This window comes from Catharus ustulatus, chromosome 2 (assembly GCF_009819885.2).
Source record: "Catharus ustulatus isolate bCatUst1 chromosome 2, bCatUst1.pri.v2, whole genome shotgun sequence".
Lineage (NCBI taxonomy): Eukaryota > Metazoa > Chordata > Aves > Passeriformes > Turdidae > Catharus > Catharus ustulatus.
Genome location: NC_046222.1, coordinates 4,188,041 through 4,215,968, shown reverse-complemented (window position 1 = coordinate 4,215,968; position 27,928 = coordinate 4,188,041). Strand labels below are relative to the sequence as shown.

At 46.9% G+C, this 27,928-nt stretch overlaps 1 protein-coding gene across 3 annotated transcripts; it reads left to right on the top strand.

The window, feature by feature from the left end:
• Positions 1-32: 32 nt before the first annotated feature.
• Positions 33-27,928, top strand: RCSD1 (RCSD domain containing 1). Of its 3 annotated transcripts, XM_033053530.1 has the most exons (7): positions 33-182; positions 19,383-19,490; positions 21,878-21,967; positions 23,002-23,073; positions 24,356-24,550; positions 24,872-25,595; positions 26,400-27,928. In XM_033053530.1, the coding sequence occupies exons 1-6, from the start codon at positions 177-179 to the stop codon at positions 25,586-25,588; spliced, it is 1,188 nt and encodes a 395-aa protein (XP_032909421.1). In that variant the 5' UTR covers positions 33-176; the 3' UTR covers positions 25,589-25,595; positions 26,400-27,928. The 3 variants fall into 3 exon arrangements, with proteins under 3 accessions (XP_032909421.1, XP_032909420.1, XP_032909422.1); XM_033053529.1 differs by having other exon boundaries at positions 24,872-27,928; XM_033053531.1 differs by lacking the exon at positions 21,878-21,967 and having other exon boundaries at positions 24,872-27,928.

The window sequence follows — 27,928 nt, the reverse complement described above, 5'->3', positions numbered from 1 at the left end:
ACCCGCCCTCCTTCCTCGTCCGCAGAGCGGGGCCGCTGGCCGGGCTCCGTCCGCTCGGGCTGAGCAGCACCGCGATCTCTGCCCCTTCCACGGCTCGGCTCCGCTCTTCCCACTGACAACAGGGAAAAGGGGTGGGGAAGAAAAGATTGCCCCAGGACACCTCTCTCTTGCAGGACATGGAGGTAAAGAAAACTTTTTTATTTCCACTAGCTTGTGACTGGCTCCGCGGATCTGCTTTAGCTCCACCTTGCAAAGCAATTTCTCCCTGAAGGCAGCTTCAAAATATCTCTTTGCTGGGGTTCGGATAAAGGTCTCTTTCCTCCCACCCCAGCTTCTGTCGTGCACCTCAGACTGTTTTAGAGGTTTTAGTCCAGATTTGGAAAGCAGGGGGATGGTTTGGGAAGAAATTACCTCTGTGAAAGGGGAATGAGGAAGAGCTGCCGCTTACTTCTTAGGCTCCGAGGTGTGATTGGAGTGTTACATTTGAAAAGGTATCGTTTTGAAAGGAAGTTTTGAAAACGGGGACATAAGAGAACAAGCCTTCCAGGGCGGTCAGGCTCCTTGGGGTGGGTTCCTTCCCAGCCCCGCAGCCGCAGCTGTGATTCTCGCCCTCCACTGTGTGCAGCCCCTGTCCCACGTGCATTGGGAGCTCTCATTCTCCTCACCAACACAACACTTTGGGTCAGGGGAAAGAACCCGAGGAACTGTGCTTGAGCGAGATAGATGAGTAGCACAGCCCCAGAAGGTTTTCTGTCGCTTTTCCTCCACGTGCCCTGTGCTTCAGGAGAGTTGGATCTCTTGTCTCAGGGTGGTGGACAGGGGTCTGGCTTCCCTGGTGTCTGTGCTCAACCCTTCTCCTGTGTAACACCCTCCTGGGCAAGGCAAGCTCACCTCCCTCTGCCTCCTGTCCCATTCATTCGAAACAGGAATGGTGGTGCTTGCTTTGGTCATGTCAGGCTGGATTTGTGAGCTTTTCAGTTTTTTTAAGTGGCAAGGGAAAAAGAGTATTTATTTTTAGGAGGGGCACAGGAAATAGAAAGGTGATTACAACATTGGCAAAACCTCAAATTATGAAAGAGGACATTTGGTATTTCTCTCTGCTAAACAGAGACCTTACTAAACACTTTATATTATCTCCCAGATAAGCCTTTTTCTGCGTGGATGCAGCCCCTGCACCAGGGGACATGCAACAGAGCCAGGGAACAGTGTGCTTCAAGCACCACTTCAATTTTTCTTTGAAGATATCCAGTGCATAACTCAGCTGTGGTAACACCCAGGTGCTAACATCACCATCCTTGTTATCTGTGCTGACCTGCCCCACAGGCAAGAGTTAAAAATTTGGCCTGTTCAGGTGTGTTTGTTACAAAAAATGTCCTCAACCGAATTGTCTAAGTAGATTTTGGGGTGGAGAAGGATCAAGCAGTGGTGAAACCCGACATGACATGACAAATGTTTGGCTTTACAAGAGTTTTCAGGTTTGACAGAGCCTAGTTCACTCACTGTTGTCTTGTTTTGTTCTTTTTCATTGTCCTATCCTGTGATGTTTCAGAGGGGAGGAGGAATTGAGCTCCTAATTTGTTATAATTCAGGGCTGAAACAAGTATTTTGGCGCGTTGAGGACACTCTCCCTCAGAGCATTTTCTGTTCTGTGTTGAGTAGCAAGGAGCACACCTGCCACTTCCTTTTTGGAGACGTGTGACACATACGGAAGGTCTGGTGGCCAGGAAGCTTCTCTGAAGTATCTGACCTGAGAGCTCCCTGCTCTGGATTCTGTCCCTTTACCTCTGTGGCCACCTTCTCCCTGTGTTACATGGGGGTTTTTTTTTTGGTCATCTGTAGATTGCTGAATCCATTCTTATTTCTAAACCATCTCAATTTCCAATATATTTTTAAGCAGTGTGCTTGGTCTGTCCCAAGCCTCCATTAAGGTGTTTAATGTCCCAAAGGTAAGAAGATATTAGACCAAAACAGAGCCAAGAGCAAGAATTTGATTTCCCACCAGCTGATTCTCTGCTCTGTTTCTTCCTGAGGGCTTTTCACAGGCAGGACACAGAAGCTCACCACAGTCTTTCTGCTTTAAAATCAGATTTAAGGATCCTGTGCAGCAGGATTTCTGTCATTTCCCTGTTTGCTTCGTCAGTGGCAGGCAGAGCTGCTCCATGCTTTCCTGCTGGCATAAGTGGCAAGCTCTTTGCTCTACTGGGACACATGAGGATTACCAGCATTAGGAGGAAAAGGGCACAGGGCTGACCTAGCCAGCTGATTTCCATCACATCTCTGGCAGGAAGACCCTAGTTTTGAGAAACCCACAGAAGCAAGATAGTTGGGATCTCTTTCTTAGAGGGGTTAGTGTAGATTTGCTGCTAGCAGCAACTGAAACTATTTAAGATCCTAAAGAGGGAGAAAAAGGCAGAAAAACGCTGCCCTTGCAGTTCACATAATTTTGTGAGTCTGTTGATCTTCAGGGTTTTGTTTTGTTTTGTTGTTTGGGGTTTTTTTTGGCCCATCTTCTTGATGCAAAATAGTTTTGAGAATCAGTTTTCTTTCCAGTGTTATGGCAGATGAGAAGAAATTGTAAGTTTATATAATGGATTGTTAACATGAATTCATATTAAAAATGTGTAAAACTGCACTGGGGAAAGCTAAGCCACTTGTAAAGACAAGCAGCCCCAAAACATTCTTTGCACTTATGGTACAAGAAGTATCAGAAATTTTTGTGTTGGTTTGTTAGTTTACATCTTCAGATTTGGCCCAAGCTGTCTAATTCCCATGGCTTGTGGGTTCCCAAACCTTGCTGCAGATGTTGTGAGTTAAGGCATCCACTGAAAGTGCTTGTGGCTTTCTGTAGCCCATATTCCACAGCAGTCATGGCATTCCTCTTCCCAGCCTCTCTGTAGGGGCTTGGGAGCATGGAGACACTTGAACTTTACTTGCACAGCAAAGGGAAACAATCCAAGGCTGAATTTCCCTTGAGTGGCTCCCTATGGTGTGGTGGGTTCCCTAAGCTGCAGAGCTGCAGCAAGCAGGTGTATTTGGGGAAGGCTCCCCTCTGCTTTGTGCCTGCCAACAGAGGTCATTTAATTTTGTGACACCATGTCTCTTTTCTGCCACTACTCCTGCTGGATCTCCATTTCTGCTGTTGGTGCACTGACTCAGCAGAGGGAGAGGCCTCCCTCCCAAAGGACAGAAAACCAAACCCCTAGCAGAGACCCCAGAATAAATATAAATTATTTATTTATTTTTCTGCTTTTCCTGTGTCACCAGAGAGGAAGAATTCTTCTGAACCTCTCCTCACTCCCCAGTTAGGTTGTCTGAGTGTCTCAAGCCATGGTGACAGCGTTTTGGAAACGCCTTCTGTCCTGTGCTCCACATTCTAATTGGCAGGATGCTTTGCAGCTGAGCAGCATGTCATGCATACCTTCTCATACATTCCCAGGAGCTGCTTATCTGAAGAACAGGGGGAAAAACATCAGCACTGCTTTATCAATAGATGCTGCTTGGAAACTTGCTGCCTTTTATCATGGAAATGAACCAGCCCACACAAACTGGGGTTGGTTTTCCATTCTGTTTCCTCTTTGGTCTGTTAACAGAGGTGTTTTAGAGAGGTGGATGCTCATTTTCCTAAAACAACAACTCTACAACCTGGATTTGGGATCTGAGCTGGCAGCTGAGCCCAGCAGCAAGGAAACCTGTTTGGAGGACCTTGTCTTGGTGCTTTGCAGACCGGGATCTGCCTTTAGCAGTTTACAGGACAGCAGGTCTAGGGACAGCAGAGCTGTTGTGTAAGGAGGAGCTGTTGTTACACACTCACTGCAGAGTTGCTTCACTCTGGTTGTGACAGAGGCACAGGGCATTTCCTTCCTAGAGAGTCTCACCTAGGCGTGGATTTCAGTCACACTTCATCCAGGTCACAATGCTATGCAAGCTCATGCCAGGCGTGCTTTTGCATCAAATCTGAGTCCTGTCTTTCTATCTTACCACCAGTATCTGGGTCCTGGTAATGGGAAGGATAAGCCTTATCTGCCCCATTAGTGCCAAATGGAGTTTTCACTTTTTGGAAAGACAGAAAAGACCAAGTTCTTGTCAGATTCAAGCACAGCACATCACTTGCTGAAGCTGTTTCTGGAAGTCTTCTGCAGACAAAGACCCACACCTCACTTGTCAGACTGACAAGCAGATTTACATGCATGACTTTTTCTTCATTATTCCTCATCAGATTTTAAAAGGGCTCAAACCCTACAGAACAGGTAGCAAAATTGTAAGCTGGTTTTTTTTTTGGTTTTTTTTGTTGTTTTTTTTTTTTTTTTTTTGCATATGCAAATACACCTGTTTACCCTTTCTAACAAGATGCACACAGGGTTTTGGTCAGTGTGGATGACTGGATAATCTGCAAAGGATATTGATTTACACTGCCAGCTTCAACAAAGCCCCTGTTCATCCCAGGCTTCTCAAATGCACAGAGAATTAATGTGTGTGGTTTGGAAAGCCTGGATATCTAAAGGATGCAGACCAGTAACTTCTTGTGCACAGAAAGGCACAAAAATGCAAAGGAGAGGGAATTCTGCCTCAGCAGATTGGAGTTTGAACAAGTCAGTGTGGCTTTGCAGGGAAACTGAGGACATAAAACTGTTAGCACAGAGGAAACAGAATTTGTTAGTGAATGGGAAAAGCAGTATGCCTGGGAATAGTGGGATTCAATTAAAGGAAAGATTTATATCTCACCAAATAGCAGGAAAGATTTCTAACAGCGAGGTCTGGCATGTTTTGGAGTAGCGTAGTGGAAACCAAATGTAGTAGAAATGTGTTTCCTATGAATGATTCAAAAATAGACTGGACTGGGCATTAGAAAGATAAGAAGCAATGTTCAGTTGTACTCAGGTTAGTGGTACTGATAGGGCCACCAGAGGGGCAGCACCATGCTGTTTCTGCAGTTCTTCCATGTGTGGGCTCTAGTTTTAAGTGTTTATGATTCCTTCCTGCTGCAGTGCATTGTTCAAGCCCAGCAAACTTCTGCCTTTGGGAAACTCAGGTTGAAGTAAATTGGCATCACATCTGCAAGAGCCTGGGAATGGTTACTTTATTGCCTGTGTGAAACACAAAACCAATTTGATTTTTATTCTTTCTTCCTGTTTTTAGAATGGGTTTCTTTATCCTTTAGAACTGCATACTGCAACAGCAATCATGGCTTACTCAAGTCAGTCATCTTGAAATACCTTTCTGCTTATTGTGCCCTGTTTTCACAGACACACACTTGAGCTGGTGTGCCAGGCTTCCCAGGAATTTCACCCCTTGGGCCTTGCTGTGAGGGCATGTTTAGCTTGTGAAATGTGCACAGTCTAATTTGGTTTCCCATTTAGTCTTTGCAAGGTGCGTGGAGCTGTTGACACTGTCCCTCTGTGAGAACCCAGGGTTTCCATTCCCAGTTTGAAGGTGTTCATTCCCAGTTAGAGGCAGAGGGGCTCTCCTTGCAGAGGCAGCAGGTGCCTGTGAAGAGTGGAAGAAAAGGAATGGATTGCTGAGTACACTGGTGTCTCCAACAAGAAAGAAACCATCTTAGCAGTGTGTCTTTCATCTCCCAGCTCAATGCAGAGTTTCCTTTTCCACTCACATCAGGACTTCAGTCTCATGTAATACATTGTCCTGACATAGCCAACTAATGTTCTCAAAAATCACTGGATCATTCCAGCGATTCCAGAGATCAAAAGTGGAATTTAATTTTTCTCCTTAACACCTGTGAGTTCAGGGACTTGCTGGCCAGAGCTCCCTAGTGCTGATTCACTTAGTGAGCAAGTGTTGTGCAGGCACTGAGCCCACACTTCCTGGACACCTGGTTCCTGTGGCCCAGCTTGAACTGGGGAAACTGTGCCTGAGGTTGAAGGAACTTTAGTTCCTCTTCTTGCCAGAGAAAGAACACAAACGAGTTCTAATCAGCCAGCAGGTATAAGAAATAGAGCACTGAAGTAGGGGTAGAGTGTTTCAGAGCTCTTACAAACACTGAGCTCCTCTGTCAGAGCGTTTTGGGAGAATTCTATGAGCAGTTTTACTCAGAAGCAGAGATCATTATCTTCTTCAGATCTCTGAGAAATAATCTATGTCATAGGCCAAGCTGCAGCTCTGGAGCAGCTTGTGTGCATTTTCCTTAGGGTCTATAGAGGAGCTGTTTACCTGTGGAAAAGACTAAATTTCTTATGCACCATTATGGCTGATCCAGACTGGGCTGAAAACTCAGGCATTTTCAAACATAACAGCACATTACAGCTGCCTGGGTACATTTTCCCACTGTTTGGCCCAATTTTCAGGAGTCTCACAGGCTGGAGACTCTGGGTGAAGCCAGAGGGTGGGAAAGCAGCTTTGCAGACCCAGCTCCTCAGTGCCACTGGGGCCACTGAGCCCTCTGGGGTCCAACTAACAAGAATCTCAGTGGGTACAGCTCAGCATTCACACCTCAAGCTGCCTGCCAGCAGACTGCTTGCTATCACTTTCCTCCACTCCATATCTGTGTACCTTTTTAGACTAAATTCCTGGCTTAGATAAACACAAATCTCCTTCTCTGACCTGGCTGTATCCAGTGTAGACCTAATTTCATAGCAATGTGTTACAAAGATAGCACAGTCCTAACTGATGAGTCCTGGAAGCCGCTCCAGTTGGAAGCTCTGTGTAGGCTCATTTACCCTTCTGATTTTCTGTTCCCAGCCTGATAAATTAAGAGGAGTTTGAATCCCTGTGCTGCTCCAACTAGGCTGTCTCTAACTGAGTTTAAATGGGGAGGTACCACAGTCTACTTAGAGCATTTATCAGAAGTATTTTGAACTGTCCCTGCATCTTGCATTCTCCGTGCACCTTCTTTGACAGTTCAATGACTTCAGTTTCTAATTTAACCCTCTGAATAGCTTCAGATTAGATAATTTATGCTTTTTGTACATGCACTTGCTGAAGGTTCATCCTCTTTAACCACTCATTAGACCAAGAGCAATCCTTTCCTCATCCCACCCGAAGCATTTTCAGTCTGAGCCTCTTCGTGTTGAAATTCATCTTTTATTTTCAGACACTGCTAAAAGTGGGGCTTTTTTCCTGACCCCTGTGAGGCAACCAAGGGAGAAGATCCATTGGGTTGAGATCTTTTCTGCTACAGGGGCTGTTCCATTTGCTCAGCCCATTTCTTTCAGAGCAGCTCCCCAAGTGTCTGCAGGTGAGAGCAGGGTGCAGCCTCCCATCGTGTCTGAAGCTGCAACTAGTCACTTAAAGGCACACCATGGCTGAGATGGCATAAAATAATGATTTATTTCAAGGCACAAGATGATAAACATGGTTTATGCATTTCTTTCCCCTCTTAAGTAATGCACATGCAAGTCCAGTCTTCCTGGCCATCTCTCCACTCTGTATCTTAGTCTAGAATTCTTGCTCACGTGAGATCAGAGCACTTCCTCCACAGACTGCCTGCCCATTTTCTGTCTCCTGTGGGCAGCCTGGGAGGTTTTGCTGGTTGTTCCTCCATCAGCTCACCCCTTACCCTTCTAGAGCAGCAAGAGCTCCCCAGAAAAAGGCCTGGAAGTGCACACAGAGAGGCACCAATTAATTTGGGGGAATTTGACAAGCTGTGTACAGTTCCCAGACCATTAAGCAAAACAGATGTCTGGAAGGGAAACACTGGGAAGCTGAGAAGGATTCGGAGGGAAGCCCTGGCCAGGAGCAGAGCTCTGAACAAGCAGCTGGTGGAGGCAGCTCACCAGGAAAGCAGCTACATCTTACAGTGGCCACCACTGCTCTTCATCAGAGCTGCCACCCCACCCCTCCAGCCACGGAGCCTTTGGAAGTCTGAAGGACACATCCCAGAGCCTTCCTGGCCAAGCTGCTGAAGACACACGGGAAGCAATGCTTTCCAGGCCAGCCAGACCAACATCTTGCTAACAGCTGGTGTCAGCTGTAGATCAGGACATCAGCATCACCCTGCCAGGGTACAAATCAGCCCTTGGCTCTGACGGAGCAATTCCACATTGGGAGTGTCTGTGGATTCTTAAAACAACACAACCTCATCAACTTATTTATTCAATGGGTGATTTCTGAGAAATAACCCATTTCCCCCCCAACCTTCCAAGCATATTATCTGCAATTTAGATATCTGCTGTAGCTCATGTCTGGTTGTAACACCAAGCTTTCAAACAGTATTTATTGCTAGAGGGCTCCCATCAGATGGAGAGGAGTTCATGACAGGACTTTATAGCCATATCCTGCCTGACATACCAGAAAATCCAGATGTCTTCCTGAACTAAGCTGGAAACTGTGTAGGTGTTCAGCTAATTTAATTTTGGAGAAATGAAAAGTAGTGCTGCTTGAAGGAGAGTGGAGATCTTCAATTATTTAAGAAAGTGGTGCATTAGCTCTCAGATGACACTGAAGTCCTGCTGCCAAGTTAATCACAGAACAGATTGGAAAAGACATGTAAGATCATCACATCCAACCATTAACCCAGGTAAAACATACCCCTAAGTGCTACCATATACATGTCCTTTGGGATGGTGGCTCCATCACTTCCCTGGGAACCTGTTCCAGTGCTTGAACAACTCTTTCAGTGAAGAATTTTTTCCTAATATCCTATCTAAACCTCTCCTGGGGCAGCTTGAGGCCATTTCCTCTTGATGCATTCCCACTGGCCTCCTTCATTGTGGCTTTTTTAAGCGAGGAGCTGAGGGCTGTATTTGACAGGGCATTCCAGAGTAAGGGACTTTATTTTCAGCACCCCAATCTGAATTTTCATAACCTCAAATAATAGGAATGCTCAGTGTATCTGCTACAAGGTTCTGGCTTACTGATAGCACTCCCATTTAGGCAGCACAAACTATTTCCCCCAAAAGACTTAGAGATATGGTGAACTTGATGGACAGTTGCTTCAGATGTGTCCCTGGTGTTCAGTTGGAGCAGGGGAAGAGTTCTGCCACATCAACACTCTTCTTTTAAGGCCAAATGAGCAAAAAAAAAAAAGAAAAGGCAGAAAAACAACCTAAATTTTTTGAAACTGTTTATTCCAGATAAATAGAGCCAGTGTTTTTAAAACAAGTATATTAACTCAAGGGAAGTAGCAAGACACTGAGTTTCCAGGACTTCATAAAGGCAAGAGGCATATTAGTCTAGTCTCCTAGTGTAGTCAGACCTAGGAGTTGTAGAGATCCGTGTTAAACTGCTTGGGTTTTGTGTCTCAGTGCTTGAGGTTACTGGCTGAGCTCCAGTTTGCAGTGGCAGAGCTGTAGTTAGATGGTTTGCAAGACATTTCCACCTGCAGTAGCCACACAGTAAACTACCAGCTTTTCAATCATTCTCTGCTTCTTTTTCATTTCTTGACTCTGTATCACCTTAAATACCTCAGCCTCTGAACAGAGACAACAAAAAAGAGTTGAAAGGGAGAACCCTGTGTGGTGTGTCTGGGCTTAAAACCCATTTTGGGTGCATTTCTGAAGCTGTGCTTCTTCAGGTGGCAGATCCCCCCTTGCATGGAGCCTCTCCACGGAAAGGCTGACATGCAGCCTTTGTGGGCACAACCTCTCTACTTTCCCCTCTTTTTCCACTTGTGTGGCTGTGTATGACTGCATCCAGCCAACATATCAGCTTTATCCAGGATCCTTTTCCTGCTGCCTGAAATTATTTCCATGCTGGCTGCTCGGCCTGTCTGCGAGCGGCTGTGCTGGGCTTGTCACGAGGCAATTGCAGACCCAGAGCCCTTTGACAGGAAAGGTGGAAGCTGTTTCTCCTTGAATTGATTAGAGTCCTTCATGAAGCTTTTATGTCTTCTCTGCTCTCTTGGACACCTCTGGTCACCTTGTCTGTAGGCAGCTGGCCTGGCTGGCAATGTAGATTTTTGCCTCTCCATTTATCCCTCCTGTTTTTCCCTTGTCTGCGGGCAAATGTTGTTATGTATCTTATAAACCAAATAATCCTGATGAACAGGATCTCTTTTTACTGTATGTCCCAGAGCCTCTCCCCCTCAGGTCTCACTGGTACTTCACAACCTTTTATTTCACCTTCCTGTCTTTTCCCTGCAATAGGAGTCGCCTTGTCCTTTCTTGAGTACCTTTTGGTCTTTCCTCTTGAGCATTCTGACTTTTGGGACCAGATCTCATTTTAGTTGTTGGACTAAAATTCTTTCCTGGATTTTTGAGTAGTTGAGGGGAGTTATCATGTTGTAGATCAACTACAGGACTAATGCAGAATGGAAAGGCTGCAATGCACATCTTACAGCCACTGCCTGACCCTGTAGGTTCCTCCAGTTCACATCCTCATCTCTTCCCAGCACTCCTTTCCCCATTAGAATATTCTGAGCATGGCAAACACAAGCAAACAGGATCAGACATCTCAAAAACCAAAAAGCACTTATTGCAGAAAAGGAAATATGTTCAACCCATGTTCTGTTGGAGGTTTCTGTGGTACCTCAGTCACAGATTCCCAAACCACTATGAACACACACAAAATAATTTATTTAAGTGATTGATTTTGACTGGTTTGCCATCATCTGCACAGAGAGTCGTGGCTGAACAGCCAGATGCCTTTTCCTGCTCAGGGCAGAGCAGAGCCAAGAGCTGCCTGTGTCTCTGTAGGGTACAGGCTGAGGTTTCACACATGCTGGCCCTGCACAGGCACCCTGCCCGGTAGGGACCAGGTGCTGCAGTTTGCTGCCTCTTTTGGTAATGGTGTTGCTAGATCAAACCACTCTTGGCAGCCTTTGCCAGATGCAATAAGACACCTGCTCAGGAATCCTGCTCTGTTCTCTGGGAGAGTGGGCTTCAAACTCTTTAGTCTGCCCAGGAGGGGATGGGTTTTAATCCAGGGTTTAGGGCAAGCACTTGCCAACCTGCTTGTTGAAGCCATGCCAACACATGGCAAAGAATTTAAGTGTTGGGAACATGTAGGCATCAGGCAGTTGCCAAATATTCTCATTACCAAAAGGGAGACTCAAGATCTCACTTGTGCCTTTCACAGTCACTCTTGCTGCTATTGCTACTCTCACCAGACAGAGCAAGCACAAGCCAGGTACTCCTGAGAGCTGTGTACCAGGGCACAAAGGAAAGAACAGCTTGCTTAAAATAATGCTTATCTCATTTTATTTTCTGAAACAGAATGTAGGTAGTTTATTCACCACATCAAAATTCCCCAAGGCTGGGAGTACACAAACCATTTATTTACAGTGTAGTAGACAACTACAACACTGTGCTTCTTCCTTTGAGAAACATTTCTCCCTTTACTAGTTTTTGTCTACTTATCAGCCTCTACCCAACTCCCAAATTTGCTTTGGTAAACCTTTAAGTTTGGCAGATCCAACCCTCTGTAGTTTTCAAGCGAGGCATTTGAGAGATTTTCTTCCAGTCTTCTGGATGAAAGCTGCTGAGCTGGAATATCCTCACGTTACCCTTTGGGCAGTGCTTGACCCCCAGTGCCAAGATGGCAGCACTTCACAAGGGAACTCTCAGAATGAGAAAATCAAGACCAGATCACTGCAAGTCTTGAGAAAAATGTTGCCCTAAAGCAAACTCTTTCCAAGCTCAGGGGAGTGTTACATATTTTTGCATATTTTATGTAAAGTGGGATTTTTTCTGCCCTTTCTCTTAAAAACAAACAATCCCTTGTAGTCCACATTCCTCATACTATTCTGCCCTGGGTTATAGTCAGAGCTCCTTCCCCGTTATCACCCTCATTATAGCAGTGCAATGGCCTTGCATTTGAGGTCAGGCACACATTCATCCTATATTCATTTATCTGTGGTGGGATAAGTGTTGACCTGGTGCCACTCTGAGAAGGAATGCCATACTTCTGAGTTGTTCTTGTGGCTAACTTATTCAACAGACTCTAAGAGAAAGGCCAGCAGTGATCTACCCTCAGGCAAGAAACCTGCTCTCCACTGAAAATATTTCAAAAAGGAACAGTTCAAGAGGAGACCTGATGTGTTTTCCTGCACTTGCCTTTTAGGAGTTCTAGTTGAATCTTTGTTAGGGCTGCTGTGAGAGGCCCTGTTTTCACAGGGAACTGAGGAGAGCTGCTGGGATCTCTGGGTTTTAGCAACACTGACTGCCTTGAAGGCAGCACGTGCAAGCAGAACTCCTTACCTCCTCCTGACTGCCTCCAAAACTTCCATGTCTAATATTCCTTTACTTTCTTGACATTTCTCAATTAATGAGCACTCACTCCCTTGTCTCAAGGAAACCACAATCTACAGCTATGTAGAGATATGTTCAGAAGAGATGTGGGGGGGTCAGAGGAGTCTAAAATCCATCTTGCGGGCCAGGAGCTCAGACTGGTCCCAAACCTAATCAGAGGATTCAGAAATCTAGAGCTCCAGCATTCACAATATAATGCACAGATTGCTTTCCCCAAAGCTGCAAGAATGAATCTGTTGCCTGTGACATCAACCAGATGTGGAGGCTTCCTCTGCACTGGCTAAGGCTTCACAATGTAGATGAATCTTTATCTTGGACATGCAGTGGTTCTGCACAGTTGTGTACACTCTCATATGAGACACTAACTCCTTTTGTTGCAAGTCAAACTGGAAACCTGTTTGCATAAACTTCAAAATGCCAGTCCTGGCAAACAACAGCCAAGGATTCTGCAGAGCGTGCTGGGGTCATCATTATACTCCTCAACAAACCCTTACCCTCTTTCATAACCAGATTTTATGGCCAGATGTCAGCCCAGGAATTCTTCTTTTATCTTTTAAGTGGAAATCTTACTTTCTTTGCTCAGCTTTCTGTTGTGTTTCACTCCTGCATCCTAGCAGTGAGGGGCCCATGGTACTGTGAGATCAGTTATTCATTTTTCCATCTGATGGCAGCTTGGGGGGAAAGGATGAGGACTCTGTGCATGCTGCCACTCACAAAGCTCACAAAATACTCATTGGGATTGCAAAATGGAGGTATTCAGCATTTGGTAAAGGCTAGTTAAAGAAAATATTGCAGAAACATAGAAGTAGAATTTTTTTTTTTGTAGTATTTAAGATACATTTGAAAGACCTGGAAGATGCTCTTGTAGTAATGCTCTAAATGCTCACAAAGTTCTCAGGGCTAGCCTAGCCCTACCAGAGGAAGGTGCAGAGGTGGCTCACAGGGTAGCTTTTGCTGTGGTGGAGCACAGCACAGGAAATATCACCCCTGTTGTACAGTAAGTGGCAGGAAAGGCAGGTGGGAGCCTTGGCCCTGCTTCCCAAGGTGCTACAGGCTGCACTGACACAATGACGGACAGGACTGGATATGAGGAATCACAGAGCCACAGCTGCAGCCACTTCCAGCTGGGGCTTCGGCCAATAATTAAAATTTACTACAATGAGACAAGGAGCAGCTTCCTTGCCAGATAAGACGCCAAGTGAGTAAATAAATCACATAAATCCCTCCTGAAACAGAGAGCTGGAAGGTCTCCAGTGAGAATGATTTGTGAAGAGGCGTAAAGGGAGAGATGAGAAGAAGGATGCTTTGCTGGGATGAAGAGGGGTCAGTGTAGCAAGAAGAGTTTTGTTTATTCAGGGCTTACATGTTGGGATGTGCTGCTTCTTGAGCCAGGGGCCCAGCGTGGTGCTGAGCTCCAGTCGGAACAAGCATCATGGGATTTCCTTCTAGGGATGTGAAACATGGGCCAAGGCCAGTGTGAGCCCACCCACTTCCTGGGCAATCTGTGTTCAGCCTGTGTTTGTGCTTTTGTGGGTCACAGGGAGACCAGGGAGGCTCAGCTTGTGGGTAGCAGCATCTCCTGCTTTGTGCTGCCTAATTCTTCATGCTGTGATTCTGGTGTTTTCCCACCCTCTCGTCTTTCAGGTTGTTCTTTTGGGGGAGTTTGTGTTTAACACACCCTGCTTATTTGCCTCTCCCTTCCCAGTCCAAACAATGCTCCCCTTTCAGTATGATCTTGATGCCGCTGATGTACTCACATGGGCACAGATAAACAAATCAGTTCAGGTTATATTGGCAGCAGGGTGCAAGCTGGGATCCATCTAAATGTCAAATGCAGAGAGAGGACTTTGAATGAAACTACAAACTACATATTAGAGAGGTTTTTCCATTCAGTAGCATGGGTCCAATCCTAAATAAAAACTACTCTTGAACTTTTTGAGTTGATTTAAAGAGTTTATGAGCTGCCCATCTAATCTTATCTGCACTTAAAAAATGCAAGAGCCAAAATAACTGAGATGCATTTGTGGTGCATTTTCCAGAGCATAAGTTCATGTCCTCTGCAGATAAACAGGAAGCATACCTTAGATGGTGCCCTGTGTGACTATTCAGTGACCTTTTGCCTCCAGCTGAGTAAAAGATGGGTCAGGGAGAAGAGATTGGCTCTTGCTGAAGGAAATCGTCCCCCCAGATTGGAGCTGTGCTTCATGACTTCTCCATTGCTTGGCCTGAGATCTGCAGGACACCTCCAGTTCATCACACCCCAGCTCTGCAGGGGAACCTTTCTGGGGAACAGGCAGCCCCTCACTGCCCCTGGGGAACCCTGGAAGGAGCCATATTCCCTGATGCAGGGGGTCATTCCCAAAGTGCTGCTTTCTGTGTCAGAATCAGGTACTTGAGAGCTTGAGAACAGCTCCTCTCAGCCAAGCCGATTGAAAATGAGCTCAGTTAGGCAGAAAAGCAGCACCTCGATCAGATTAAGGCAGTATTTTGCCCTGCAAGCTGAGAGAGTTTAGCTCACTTTGGTATAAGCTTTCCCCATGCAGACAAGGTCTGTGGCTGGCTGGCTCCTCAAATCCTGCAGCTCCCTCTCTGAAAAATGAGAAGGGTCAGTCCTGGGAAGGCTTTGTGCAGAATGCTTTGCCTTTGGAGAGCTGAGCCAGGCAGGGAAGCAGGGGTCTGCAACAGGTTCTGGAATCCATCACCTTGGTTGGGATTGATGCTTTTATTCCATCAAAACCATAGCACTGTTTCCCAGTTGCACACTCCAGGCAGAGTGTGATGATGATTTTTTTTGACTTAAGGACTCTCCTCCCCACAGATGCATCCCAATCCCTTCCTTAGCTGAGCAGGTCCTACAGGTGTAGAGAACCTGCTTACACTTGTGGCTGCTGTTATTTGAAGCAGGGCTGCTGGGGAAAGCTCAAAATGCATTTATGGAAGTTTTGTGGGTGCTTCATGGCAACTTCTTACCTATGGTGGCTCACAGGTCATGGCCTGGGCTTGTCTGCACCTCAGGTGGGGGTAACAGACTGCAGGGTGAAACACCAGTGCCACTGACCAGCCCAGCCTCTACCAGCAGCCTTGCAAAAATATGATTTTTCTGTCTTATCAGAACAGGAGGATGCATAGGGATGTAATTTCCTCAGGCTCTGGCTGGAGCAGCCAAAGGGAAGCCCTCCCCTCTGTGCTTTGGGCTGCCCCTGCCACCCCTCCATCCCTTTCCACTACGGCAGGGTGAGCACGTGTTGGGCCGTGCTGTGCCCTCCAAGGCTGAAATGATCTGGGTTAAAAATAGCCGTGTAAAGAGTTAAGGGGGGTATTTTAAGCCCAGGTCATTTCAGTGATCCAGTTTACAGCACAGCCCCACAAACTCACAGGGGTGCAGGGAGGGGGGAAGGGAGAAAGGAAAGGTCAGGGGAGAATGAGTGGCTGGAAACATAAGCTGTCTGAAACCCAGGCTTCATGAAACTGTGCCCCAAAAACACTGACACTGTCTTGTTTTCCTCTAGCACACTGACAGCTCCCTTCCATGGTGCAGCACTGGGTGCTGAATTTCACCCTTTCTGATATTTCTGATATTTCTGCAATCAAGACACTAGCCCTGAGCTTTGGATGGCTTGCTGTGTCTGCCTTTGAGACATTATATTTGTCATTATTTTTGCTTTATTTGCTGTTGCTGAGGTAGTTTGTGTGTGCAGAAATGAAAATATCCCTCACGGGGAGCTTTGCAGCACTTGTGTGAGCACAGGATCTGGCATGACGGGCTGGTGTGAGAACAGGCTGCAGGGGTCATTCCTGTGAAGCTTTTGTGAAACAAGGGAGAGACATGGAGATCAGGGACTGGCCTCAAAACCATGTCTAGATGCAGCTGCTTGAGAACTGGGCTGATATTGCACAGGACCAGTACCAAAACTTGTGTAAGTGTCACAGATTTCAAAGCCACTGAATACTCCAGCCTTGCAAGGTGCTGTGGAGGTGTTGCTTCTCAGATAAAAGGTGACCCAGGCCAAAATGTCCTACCTGCAGAAGCAGACAAGCCAGAAGATTCCTAGGAGAGGAAGGGAGGGAAGTAGGTTAGGGAAGTATAGATCTCTGCTGTTATTCAGCTGATATTTGGCCAAAATGCTCCAGTATATGACAGCCAGTAGAACATTCCTCTTTTCAGCAGTCAAACCTGCTGTATGATGGACATTTCTCTGGGGATCCAGTGGATCAGGCAGCCTGTGAGAGGAGCAGATCTGTGCCAAAAGTGGCCTCCCTTCCCACAATGTGCAGTCAGGGGTTGGTGGGCAGTTCTGCTCTCACTATAGAGGCAAGGACTCCAATGCGTAAGGAAGGAGAGGTTTGGGGGGCTCAAATTGGCACATTTGTACCTCAGACACAGATAAAGGCAGAACTTTCTTCCCCAGTGCTGCTAACAGGGACTAGGCTCAGTTTTAAAAGCAGATGAAGTAACATCATTTTGAAAACCATTTTCAAATTGACTCAGTTTTATAAACTTACTTACTTGGAAAATTGAAACAAAACCCCTTACAGAGAACTTGGTGGTTGCACTTCCTTTTTTTTGTACACAGTGCCATGCTTACATTGATGGTATCATTCAATTCCTGTTTACAGCTCTGTCTGACATTTTTCGGAATATACAATGCTCAGACACTTAATTTTATGGAACAGCAAAAGACCTCAGAGTAGCAGTCACCAAATTACTGATGGACTAAGCCTTTAACCTTAGCTCAGTGGTTTTAGCCCATGCAGGCTTCTGAAAAGGAGAAGAATCAGCAGTTGGCTGCAAAAAGCACAAAAATAATGTCTAAGTAATTTCACTGTTATTGCAAAAAAAAAAAAAAAAAAAAAAAAAAAGAGAGAGAAAAGGAAAAAAGGAACAGAGCTACTTCTCATCACCATTTAGAAAAGTAATGGTAGGTTGTTTCACCAAGGTGGGAAATGTGACCAGGAATGGGAAAGGTTGCATTAATATTGTGGGGCAGGAGAGAGCCAGCAGTGAGCTCTGGGGTGAGAGAAGTAGATGTCTTAGTCTTAGGTGTGGAAGAGGCTGAGGACTGGTGCACGCTCTGGGTTGAAAGTTGTAAAATGAAACTTCCCACCTTCCTCACAGTGTTGGGAAGGAAGAGAGGGAGACTGCCAGCCCAGCTCCTGGAAGTCAGGGGAATGATGTTCTCCTTGCAGTGCAAGGAAGGGAACTTTTTACACCCAAATACAACGCCTTCTCTTGACCAGAAGACACAGAGCCTGGCACATCACCTGGGAATGGAAAAAAAAGTTGTAAAAAAATCTGGATACAGCATAGCAGCGTAAGTGCCAGAAGGGATCTGAGTAAGGATCCTTTCCTGCTCTTTATTTTCCGTAATGGGAGAGTCTGCAGCTGGCAGTTTCTGGAGGACACAGCCCCGTGGGCTACTGGTGCTAATCTTAGAATGGCATGTTCAGAGCTTCCTGCGCCCCGCGCCCGCAGGAGCCGCCAGCACAAGACACCCATGGAACCGTGCTGGCCTCCCAGCTCTGATCAAAGAAAGGCAGCTGTGTTTTCAGACTGAAAAGAAAAGAAAAAGAAAGAAAGGAAAAATTCACCCCGAAAACAAGAGGTCGGAGAGGGCAAGAGGAAGTTCAGTGTCTTTTCTGGGTAAAGGGAAAGGACTGTGAAAGAGGCTCGCGGAGAAAAATGGACTGCGAGGGAGGCAACATTTGTGCTACAGACACTGAGCACTTGCAGCTGCTTATTCAACTGAGTCCTTACTTCAGGTGTCCATTCTGCCATGCCCAGGTATCCTGGGAGCTGGTATGATGAGCCAAGCCTCCCAGCCCAAGCTGCATTCTCCAGGAATTCTCATTCTTTGCTCCTTCCTCTTTCCAGCCTGCCCTTCCTTCACAGCAGGGAGACAACCTGCGTCTTTACTGGTGTCCTTCCTCACTTAGCCCAACCATCATTTTTCATGTGCAGCAGGTTGCCCTGCTGATCTTACCTCACTCTTTCTTCCATTCCATTATCTGCCACTTTCCCTGCCTGTAATTACTCCAATGAAAGGGGAGAAGATGAGGGGAAGGTGCGTGAAGGTCACTGTGACAAGACAGCTTGATATGACTTCCTTGGATTCAGGAAAGCTATTCCAAAGTGTATGGGAAATTTAACAGGCAATGGCAGACACCTACAGGGGCTTGTGGGCCTGGGAAAAAGAAGATAACATTTATTGGGAGCATTTATTTACTGCTCTCTGAGAAAGGGAAAGGCCTTCTTCCACAATGCAAACAAAAACTGAGAAGCAGAAGGGGCATTGAGGCTGTGAGGTAAGAGGTGTGGTGCTGGTAATGGGTTCATGGTGGTGGTACAGGGAGCTGTGAGGTTCCTTACTGAGGGCTCATGGCCTGGTTTCTTGTTCTGAGCTCTCCACCTGTAACAAAATCAGGATTGTTACTCCTGGTTGGAATAACAATTGTTGGTTAGTTATTCTCAGTTCCTCTGGTTTGGTTTCCCCGGCGTCAGATACTAGAGATGAAGAACAAAGGTTTCCTTTCATCAGCTTTGATGTCAAGGCTTTCTACTCACACTTCTCAATAGACACATGGCAAAAAAAACCAGGTAAATGTGGGATGACACCAGGGTGTTGTGATGTGGGAAGAGCTGCATCATCCAGACTTCAGCACAAGCCTTCTCAGCCTGCTGTTGACCCAGGGGAGGGAAAGCTTCTCTCAGCCATGGTATTTCCTCCTTCCCTCCCCCCCACTCAGTATTTCACTGAGAAAAAAGCAGATCAGCAAGGGACACATCTCCAAGCAGATGTTGGCTTGCTGTGAGGACTGGTGGTGGCTTCTCACAGCAGAACCACTGGAAAAGCAAGGCTGATGGTGACCAGGGTAGTAACAGGGGGATGAGAGGGCTGAGGAGGTGTATGGGAATGTGCATTACTGCCTGCTCCATCTGCTCACTGCAAGGATAAGAGGAGCAGACACTTGGCTTGAGACACCTGGTTTGCTTCCACTGAAAAGTACTGAGTGCAGGCTCTTCAACTGGAGCTGAAAGGCTCTGCATGAATTAGTGATTTTCTGGGATATTTGGAAATGCTGCTAAATCCTGTCTTCCAAAACCTCTTGCTCTCAGGCTGGCTGATTAATGCCAGATGTGAGAAACTCTGCTTCAAGTCCTTGCTTACTCTTGAACTTTGTACCACATACACAGGATTGCTTTTCCCAACCTTCACTCACAACTTCTTGTTCCTGGTTTGTCAGAACAGGCCAGCAGAGACCAACTCAGAGGTGGACAAGTCAGCATCACCCTCAGTGGCTCAGCTAGCAGGAAAGTTCAAAGAACAAGCAGCCAATATCCCTGGAAAAGAGGTAAGGTGTTCTGCAGCCAGCAGCAGGAAATCAAGTGGGAAGTTAATCACTTGTCTCTTCCTGCTGGAACATCAGTGATCTGAGCATGAATGCACCTTGATTTTGGATCTGCACAAAGGATTCATCATGCAGTGCAAGTTGTGGCTGTGTCTTCTGTGCATTGCTGATTGGTGGATGAGTGTTTTGGTAGAGCCATGTCTTGGGACAGACACTAACCAAGACATTGCAGAGTTTAGAAGGGTGCACAGATTTACCCAACAGCAGCAGACAGCAGTGCATGCATGTCCTGTTTGGGCTGGCTTTGGTGGGCAGACAGCAGCAGTGAATAATGAAATAGCCAATATTGATGGGAAAAGAAACAAACCACAGCTGATGCAGTGTAGCAGCCAGTGGCACGTCATCAGTGCCTCGCTCACAAGAGGAGGTTTTCTCCAGGTTATTACTTCTGTGTAGGTTTGAGAGAAAGCTGCCTCTTTACTCACCTTCACTGCCTCTTCCCAATCATATTTCAGACTCTGTGCCTATCTCTGTCAGGCTGAAACTTTATTTTAATGAAATCCCACTATGCCAAGCATTGCCTCACACACTGACTTTCTCCAGCTAAGCAAAACACTAGAATACCTCTCTTAGGAAGAAAGAAAAGTCATGGTTATTTATTAAAGGAGGTTGATATTTTCAGAGAGCCTCCAGTATCATTAAGCCTTTTTCTTTTAGAGGTATAAATGTTTGCTAGTGGCTCTTTTTGGCACCTTTTGAAACTGAGCTGCTCCCTTCTGCCGCTCAGCTCCTGATCCCAGCCTGGCCTAAGGGTATCCTCCCTGTCACCCCTCCTGTCTTTGGCTGGATGCAGTGGTGACCTCTGCCCTGCAGGGCTGACATGCCATCATCTATCAGAGGTTAGCACTCCCAGGATGGGAATAGCCAATCTTTTCCCCAGCACTTTTTTCCCCCTCCAGTCGCCAGCACAGCACTCCATCTGTCCCATTACAGTAATTTGTCTTTTGAAGGTATGGGATTTAATTGCACTAAGTCCCCCACCCTTCAGAAGGCAGAAAGTTCCCAGACCTCTCTTGTGTTATCTGCAGACCTCTGCTGCTCCCAAGCCAGGCAGTGTGGAGGGGCCTCACAGTGCAGAGAAACTCATTTTCTCCAGAGACAGAGGAGGACAAAGTTTCCTGTCTTTTCTCTCCAAGCCATCTGTCATTTCCCCACCAGCTTTCTCAAACTGGCTTCAGATTAATGGCCCAGGGGATGGTCTTTAACCCTTGCTTGGTCTGTGCCAGCATAGGGGAATCCTGTCAACCTCTGACACATCCAGTGTGGCACAGTGCAACATTTTATGGTTGCAGAATGCTGGGGTTTCCACAAGACACATTACTGCTTCCTGACATGACACAAGGATAAGGGCAGGGCTGCCCTGGGCTGCTTAGAGATGCAGCAGTGCCATGGCTGGGTGCAGCACCTGCAGAATTTCAGTGGCAGCCAACTGTAGAGAGGGTAAACATGCCATAATTCAACTTTTCCCATGCCAGCCTGTGAGAAGGTCACAAAATTATCTAAATACTTTATTGTGGATGTTATCCAAGATTCCAAATATTAGCCAGTTATTTTGGATTATTTTTTTTAACACATGAAAAGTGTGTTAACAGCTTGGCAGGAGACTACAAACCTGGCATAAAAATCAAGACAGCTTGGCTTCAAGACCAGAGCAATAGTTAAGTGCTATGCATCCCTCCTTTCCTAGGGAGCTCTCTCATAGTTCTGAGAGCCCAAGGAACATTCAAAAGGAATCAGTGTCCCTGCCATTCAGTTTCCTTGTTCCTTCTCCTCTGGAGAATCTATTTCTTAGTCAAATTTAAGATTGCAGCTGAGTGCCCTTGTGCATTGTTTTCCTTCATTCAAGAGAAACAAATGAGGCTGAAATTCTGAAAAAGTCAGAATTCCTCTTTTTGCCCCGAAAATATATCAGACATAAAGTAGGAAATAATGAACCAGGTAGGCAGCTGAGACTCATTGAAAGGAAATCCTGGTAATGACAGGAAAGAGAACAGTAACAGCCTCTCCAGTGTGAAGGGGTTTCCAGCAGGATGCTTTGCAGACAAAGTTTCTGGGAAGGCTTCTCCACCCTTCACAGCATGGAAGAGTGTCTTTTGCACAAAGGAAAAGATACAAACGACTCTTCCAACACTAGGACTGGGCTGTAGATGCCACAAGCACACCCATGTGCTAATACCATCTTTTGCTGCCTTTGAATGACTCATTTGGGCAGGCTGAGCCCTGCCTCCCAAGGAGGCCACTCACACAGCATGCCCTTTGGTGCTTGAATTTCACTTCCTTTTTAAGAAACCTGATTTCCCTGCTGCTGAGTTGGTTGTTTTCTTTCTTAGGTACCACCACATAAGCCAACTCGGAGGAAACCACCCTGCTCCCTTCCCTTGTATTCCCACAAAAGTGAGACAAGTGACAATGATGAGCAAGTGAGTATCAATTGAATAGGGGGACAAGGTCTTTCCTCTCTGCAACCTGTTCTCTTCCGAGACGCGAGTTTGGAGGTGCCAGAGAGGTCAGGCTGTGCAGCCAAAGCCATCAGTCATGCAGCAGCAAACCTGCCCTGACTCAGAGTCAGCTCCATGCTGTTCCCTGCTCCTGCAGCATGGATGCACAGCCCATTTCTACTGCTTTTGTTTTCACCCTGGGCACACTGATGGATCCATCCAGTTACCACTGTTCAGGAGCCATTGGTATTTATTAGATTTGAACAGGGAGCACCCAATGCTGTTTGTTGAGTATAATGGGGTAATAGTTCTGCTCATGAGATTTTTTCCATCTTCAGAAAAAGGGAATAATTAATCCAGAGTGAAGAGAGGGTTTATTGGCAGTACCCACAGAGTATTTCTTTAGGACCCTTGAATAAGCAGGTCCCAGTAAACTGGCTGCTACTTAAGAAATTTTACACTCAGGCCCTCTTTGGTCACTTCTGTCCTTCTGTATTTCAGGGTATGAGGTCTATCCACCAAATTTCACGTTGTCACCTGCCCTTAACAAGCAGGTAGTTCTTTGTCCTTCTTATCTGTGAGCTACAGGCTCTTGCTGCCTCCATGCCAAAGGAACATTAAGTTTTAAAGTGTTAGATTCCTTCCTTTTCTGAAAAAAGCAATGTATCCCTTCTCAAAGCAATGCTCTGTCTTTCTCAAGCTGCTTCCAGCCTTTTCATAGCTCTATCTTTCCTACCATTTAGGCCCTTCCTGCTTAAACTAATTGGATATCCTTTAACTTGGTTACTCAAGTGGTGGCAGAAAGTCTTTCCCTTTACAGAAAGTTCACAGTATTTGCCAACATTAAGGCTTTAAGAGGTAGAATTGTAATCTGCCTGGTCCTGAAATAATAGCAGGGGAAACTGTGCCACAGGCTAGATACCTTAGTGGAGACAGAGTAGGAGGAGAGCCATATTGTCTTTCCTCTTTTTCACTTACTACACTGCGAGATTTTCCTGTTTTGTTTTATTTTGCAGAAGCGGTCGCCAAATGCTTGCCCCATTCCCAAGGTCAAGGTGAAAAGCTCACCCATGATTGAAAAGCTGCAGGTAGGTCCTGGCAGAACCCACGTGGCTTCCCCAGCAAATTTAAACTGATTGGCATTGGTCACAGCTACTTCCCTTGCAGAGCAGCCACAGGGGAAGGGGATGCAGGAGCCAGGGCTGACAGCCAGGTAAACAGTGCAGTGGTCTCACTGGGGAGGAACCAGCCCCAGCACACAAAGAGGAAAACAGAGCAGGTCTGGTAATGGTCATGGGCACCAGAAGCAGTCCAGTGATCCCCAGGTGTACCCATGTCAGTGCACGGATCAGGATCATTTGGATCCGTGGAATACATGGCCAGGCGTGGGCATGGCAGCAACACTGTGTGAGCAGAAGTCTCAGTTTAAGTGAAGCTCTTGAGAGAAAGTGAGAGAAACCCTGGCTGAGACTTCCTCCAGCTCTTTCCTCACAGCAGTGCCACTCACACTGAGTCCCCTGCACTGCACTGGGGAGCTGGCCTCGAGCACAGGCAGTGACAATCCTGGCAGTGGGGCGTGTGCTCCAGGCTCTGGCTGTCCCATGTGTGTGTTGGAAGCTCTGCTCTTCCCTCACCTGGATTTCCACAGCTACACACAAACACACCCAGAACTTCCTGCCCTTTTCATGTTTCTGTGGTGCCTGATCTGTACTGCTGAGGGCAGCTCAGCCCTCGATGGCCTGAAGACAGAGTGCCCTGCCAGCTGCCTGTCCTGGCAGCACATGTCACTCCAGAGCCTCCTGGCCACCCTGACACAACCTGAGCCTATTCATAGCACTGTCCCTCCTGATGCACCCAAGGACATCTGCCATGGGAGTTTCTCAGTGAGAGGCCAGCAGGAAGAGTTTTGCCTCAGTTAATCACAAGCTTGCTTCTTTTCATGGGCTTCTCACAACTGCACAAGTCATTCTGCAAGACCTGCAGATCAGACTGGAAAATGCAAGCTCCAGTTGGGCACACATGGGAGGGTTTAAATCTTGAACCATTGCTGGCTGTATGTTCAGATTTTCTGCCAGCTCAGCCACTGCAGACTCCGGTGGCTTGGCTGGGTCACTGGAAAATCCCAAAAGGCCTCAGGATGACAAAAGAACATGTCCTGAGTTCCAGCTGCCAGGGAAAGACAAATGTCCAGTCATGACTTCTCTGCCCAGACTTGTTTGTTGACTGTGTCACCAAGAGAAACCCGCAGCTAGGAGGTCTGTGGCTTGTGACAGCTGAGAGCTGTGACAGGGCAGGGGTTCCCCTGTGTGGCTGTCGTGTGTAGCACATGCTGCTGTCACGCATGCCCCTGATGGGGGTTTTTCATTGCAGGCCAATCTGGCTTTTGCTCCAGCTGCTCTGCTGCCGGGAGCGTCTCCCAAAAGCCCTGGGATGAAAGTCCTGGTTTCTCCATTCAGCACGCCTCCCTCAACGCCCACCAGCCCAGGGACTCAGTCCCAGCCCAGCGAGACGCCAGTCAGCTTTGATCAGCCCCCAGAAGGCACTCAGCTGCAGTTCTACAACAAGGTAGGATATGCCTGCTAGGATTTCTCCATTCCACAAGACTTGCTTGTTGCTTGGGGATGAAGAGGAGGCTGAGCCCTCAATCCTGCTGTAAGGGGGTGTATTTGTGCCCAAGAGAGAAGATCTGTGCGCCAGGTTCCACACAGCCTTTCAGTGTAGCTGTGTGGAGTCTCCTCTCTGGCTGCCAGCGGCTCCTGCAGCCTTCCTGGCCCAGAGTGTGAAGGAAGGGGGTGAAGGCTGGTACATGCAGTGACATTTACCTCTGTTGAGCTTTCCTGCTGTCCATTGGCACTCTCTTGACTGTGCACTTTTCCTGCCTCGCAGGTGCGGACGCGAGGATCGATAAAGCGCAGACCTCCTTCCCGGAGGTTCCGAAGATCCCTGTCCGAGTACGGAGAAGGGGAAGATTTAGGGGTCAACCTGTCCTCTCCAGAAAATGGTGCCAGGGAAGATGAGGTCTTTGGACCCAATGGCAAGACAGAGGAGGTGGAAACAGGGAGCAAAGAGGGAAAGAAAAAGTCAGGGTCTGATGAGAAGCCAGCATCAAGGACAGGATCCAGCAGATCAGAGGATGAGGAAAAAGGGAGCAAAGAGCAGAAGAAACAGGCAGAGTCTGATGAGAAGCCCCCATCAAGGAGAGGATCCAGTAGATCAGAAGATGGGGAAAAAGGGGAAAAACAGGCAGAGGAAATTACTCCTTGCAAGAATAACACAGGGAATACAAAGGAGGAGGAAGTGTGTCATGATGCCCCAGGAGAGGAGAACTCTCCTCAGCCTCCCTCTGGAAACAATGAGATTTGTGACAGTCCCCAGGGAGAAGAGCAACAAAGCACTGCTTGTGAACAAGGAAAGGGAGACAAGGAGAAGGAGGAAGGTGAAGCTGAAACAAAGGAGAGCAGTGAGAGCACAGACACACAGAGAACATCAGACACTGAAGAAACAGCACTGGCACCTGAACCACTGCAGGATGCAGTGGGATTAGGGACTGCCAGTGAGCCTTCAGTGCCAGTCACGCAGGACCAGGGCACAGCAGAGCTGTGACACACAGGTAAGATGTGATGGTGGCTCCTAAGGCACCTGAGGGTTTTGCTGTTAGCAAAAGTGGCAACTGTGACAGAACACAACAACAATTTTGCTGCTCCCCACATGTCAAAAGCCTCAGATCTTAGGGTGGCAGAGACTGTGAGGCAGGGTGCTCAAAATGACCAGCCCTCCTGGGTGGTGTTACAGACAGGATGGAAAAGAAGCAAAGCTGATTCTGGATTCAGTATAATGGAGAGGCTGTGCTCACCAGGCACCCTCCTGCATTGCTGTTTTGAAAGCAATCTGAAAGTACTCGCAGTAAAAAGCACATTTCCCCAGCTGTAACCACGTATATACTATATCAGTATGACTCCTTATATATGAATATTTATGTGTGCACACGTTGTATGTATACATGTGTACATATATATATTCCCTATGTGTTTAGCTTGTTAGCTTTGCCAACAAATGCAGGGCACACCAGTTTCATGATCAGCTCTGAAGGTGTGCAAACATGGGCCTTTGCCACTGAAATAAAAGAGGATTTCCGCTGGCTGAAGCAGCCCTTGTTCCATACACCTTCTTGTGTATTCTGTAACCACTGATAACATAGCCAGATGCCTGAGGATGTGTCTCATCCCACCTCAACCACCTCCTCTTCAAATGCTTCCTTGGTTTGGCAAGGAGCAGCTGAAGGAAGGATTCTGGTGCTCGGGCTGCAGCTCAACACAGAAACCTCCAAAGTACCCCCAGGACTTCCCAGCACTGTCTTTGCTTAGACCCATGATTATTTTTCATTATTTCCTTACTTATTTTCGCCTCTCAAAAGGACATACCCAATCAGGGCAGAGGAGATTTATCTTGTGGATAGGAGCCATCTAACCTAATCCAGGTGGGAGCTACTGGAAAACCTTCAGTGGCAGGAGAGGAGCAGAATGCAGAAATCCCCTGAGGTCCAGACTCACCACAGAGCTGAGTGGCCACTCGCTGCCTCTCTGCTTTGCACCATCGTATTTTGGGACAGCTGGAAAAAGAGACTGTTTGCAATCTCTTCAGAGTTCAAGACTCAGGTGTTGGCTGGCATTCCTTGGTGATATTTGGGGACTGAGAGACCTGATACTTGAGACCTGATACTTGCTGTCATGGAGCCAACCGCCACCACCACTCACGGTCCTTCTGCTTCTTCATCCTGCTCCAAAATGTCTTTTTCTTCTCCCCTGCATTGGTCTTAGATGAAGTTCATCAGTTATGTACATACATATATGTATGGTGCCTTTTTGGTAGCTTCTTTTAAAGTACTTTGGGTTTTAAACAGTGTATTTTCTCCATATGTGCTGTATGGCAGACAATGTGAAACCTGAACAAGGGGAAAACTCCTGGAACATTGATCATAAAGATATATAAATACAAAATATAAAAATAAAATCCCTTTGGAGTGGGGCTGATCTGTGAAACAGCCACCTGTGGTAGGCTGGTAGGTCCTGTGTGCTTCAGCTTTGGGGTGCTATTAGTGCGGTGGAAAATGACAACCAGCAGATTGTATGCAAAGAAAGATGTGCTGAGTAGGTCAATAGGGCAGGTTCTCTTATCTGGCTCTGGGCTCCAGTCCAGATTTAGAAGAACTGCTTGTCCATCAGTCTTTCTCCCTTCCAGACTCTATCCAGTCTGTTTTGAAACCTCTGGTGTGTGGCCACCAAGAGCCACTCATTATAGAAAGCATCCCAGCTTCCTGGAAACAGCCAATTAATTTTGTTCAGGTCAAAGAAGAAGTCCTAGCTGGCTGAGTTTCCAGTGGAGCTGCCAGGCTGAATTGGCCAAGCTCAGACAGCCAGACCCTCCAAAGTGCTTAGGCACTGTACTAGATGTGCATTCACTCCTGGGCTACTGAAAGTCATGGGCTAGCAGTCACTACGATTTTAATCTGGAGAGTGTTTGGGGGAAGGTGGATGTCAGACCCTCACTTGACCAGTTTCCTGACAGCAGTGCCTGAGGCTGTTGGCCACACGGAGCAAAATGTCCATGCTGTGACCTGGACTGGGGTCACACTTGCTGAGAGCAGCAGCACTCGCCCTCCTGAATTATCACGGGCTCGTTGGCAAACACGACCTCCACACCTTTTTGAGCCACGCTGTGGAGCATTATTGCCTTTGAATCCAGTTTAATCTGGTTGCTCTAGCTTGTGTTGCGGGGCAGGCTGTGATCAGTGGGTGTGCCCTGTTTGTTCTCCCAGCAGTGTCCATGTGGATGTGAGTATTGTGCCTTGCTGTACATACAGACATGTGTGTGCCTGTGCAGAGAACGTGTACGTGTGTCCCGAGCACGGGAATGGGAACCCCCGGGAGAAACAGAATAAATAAA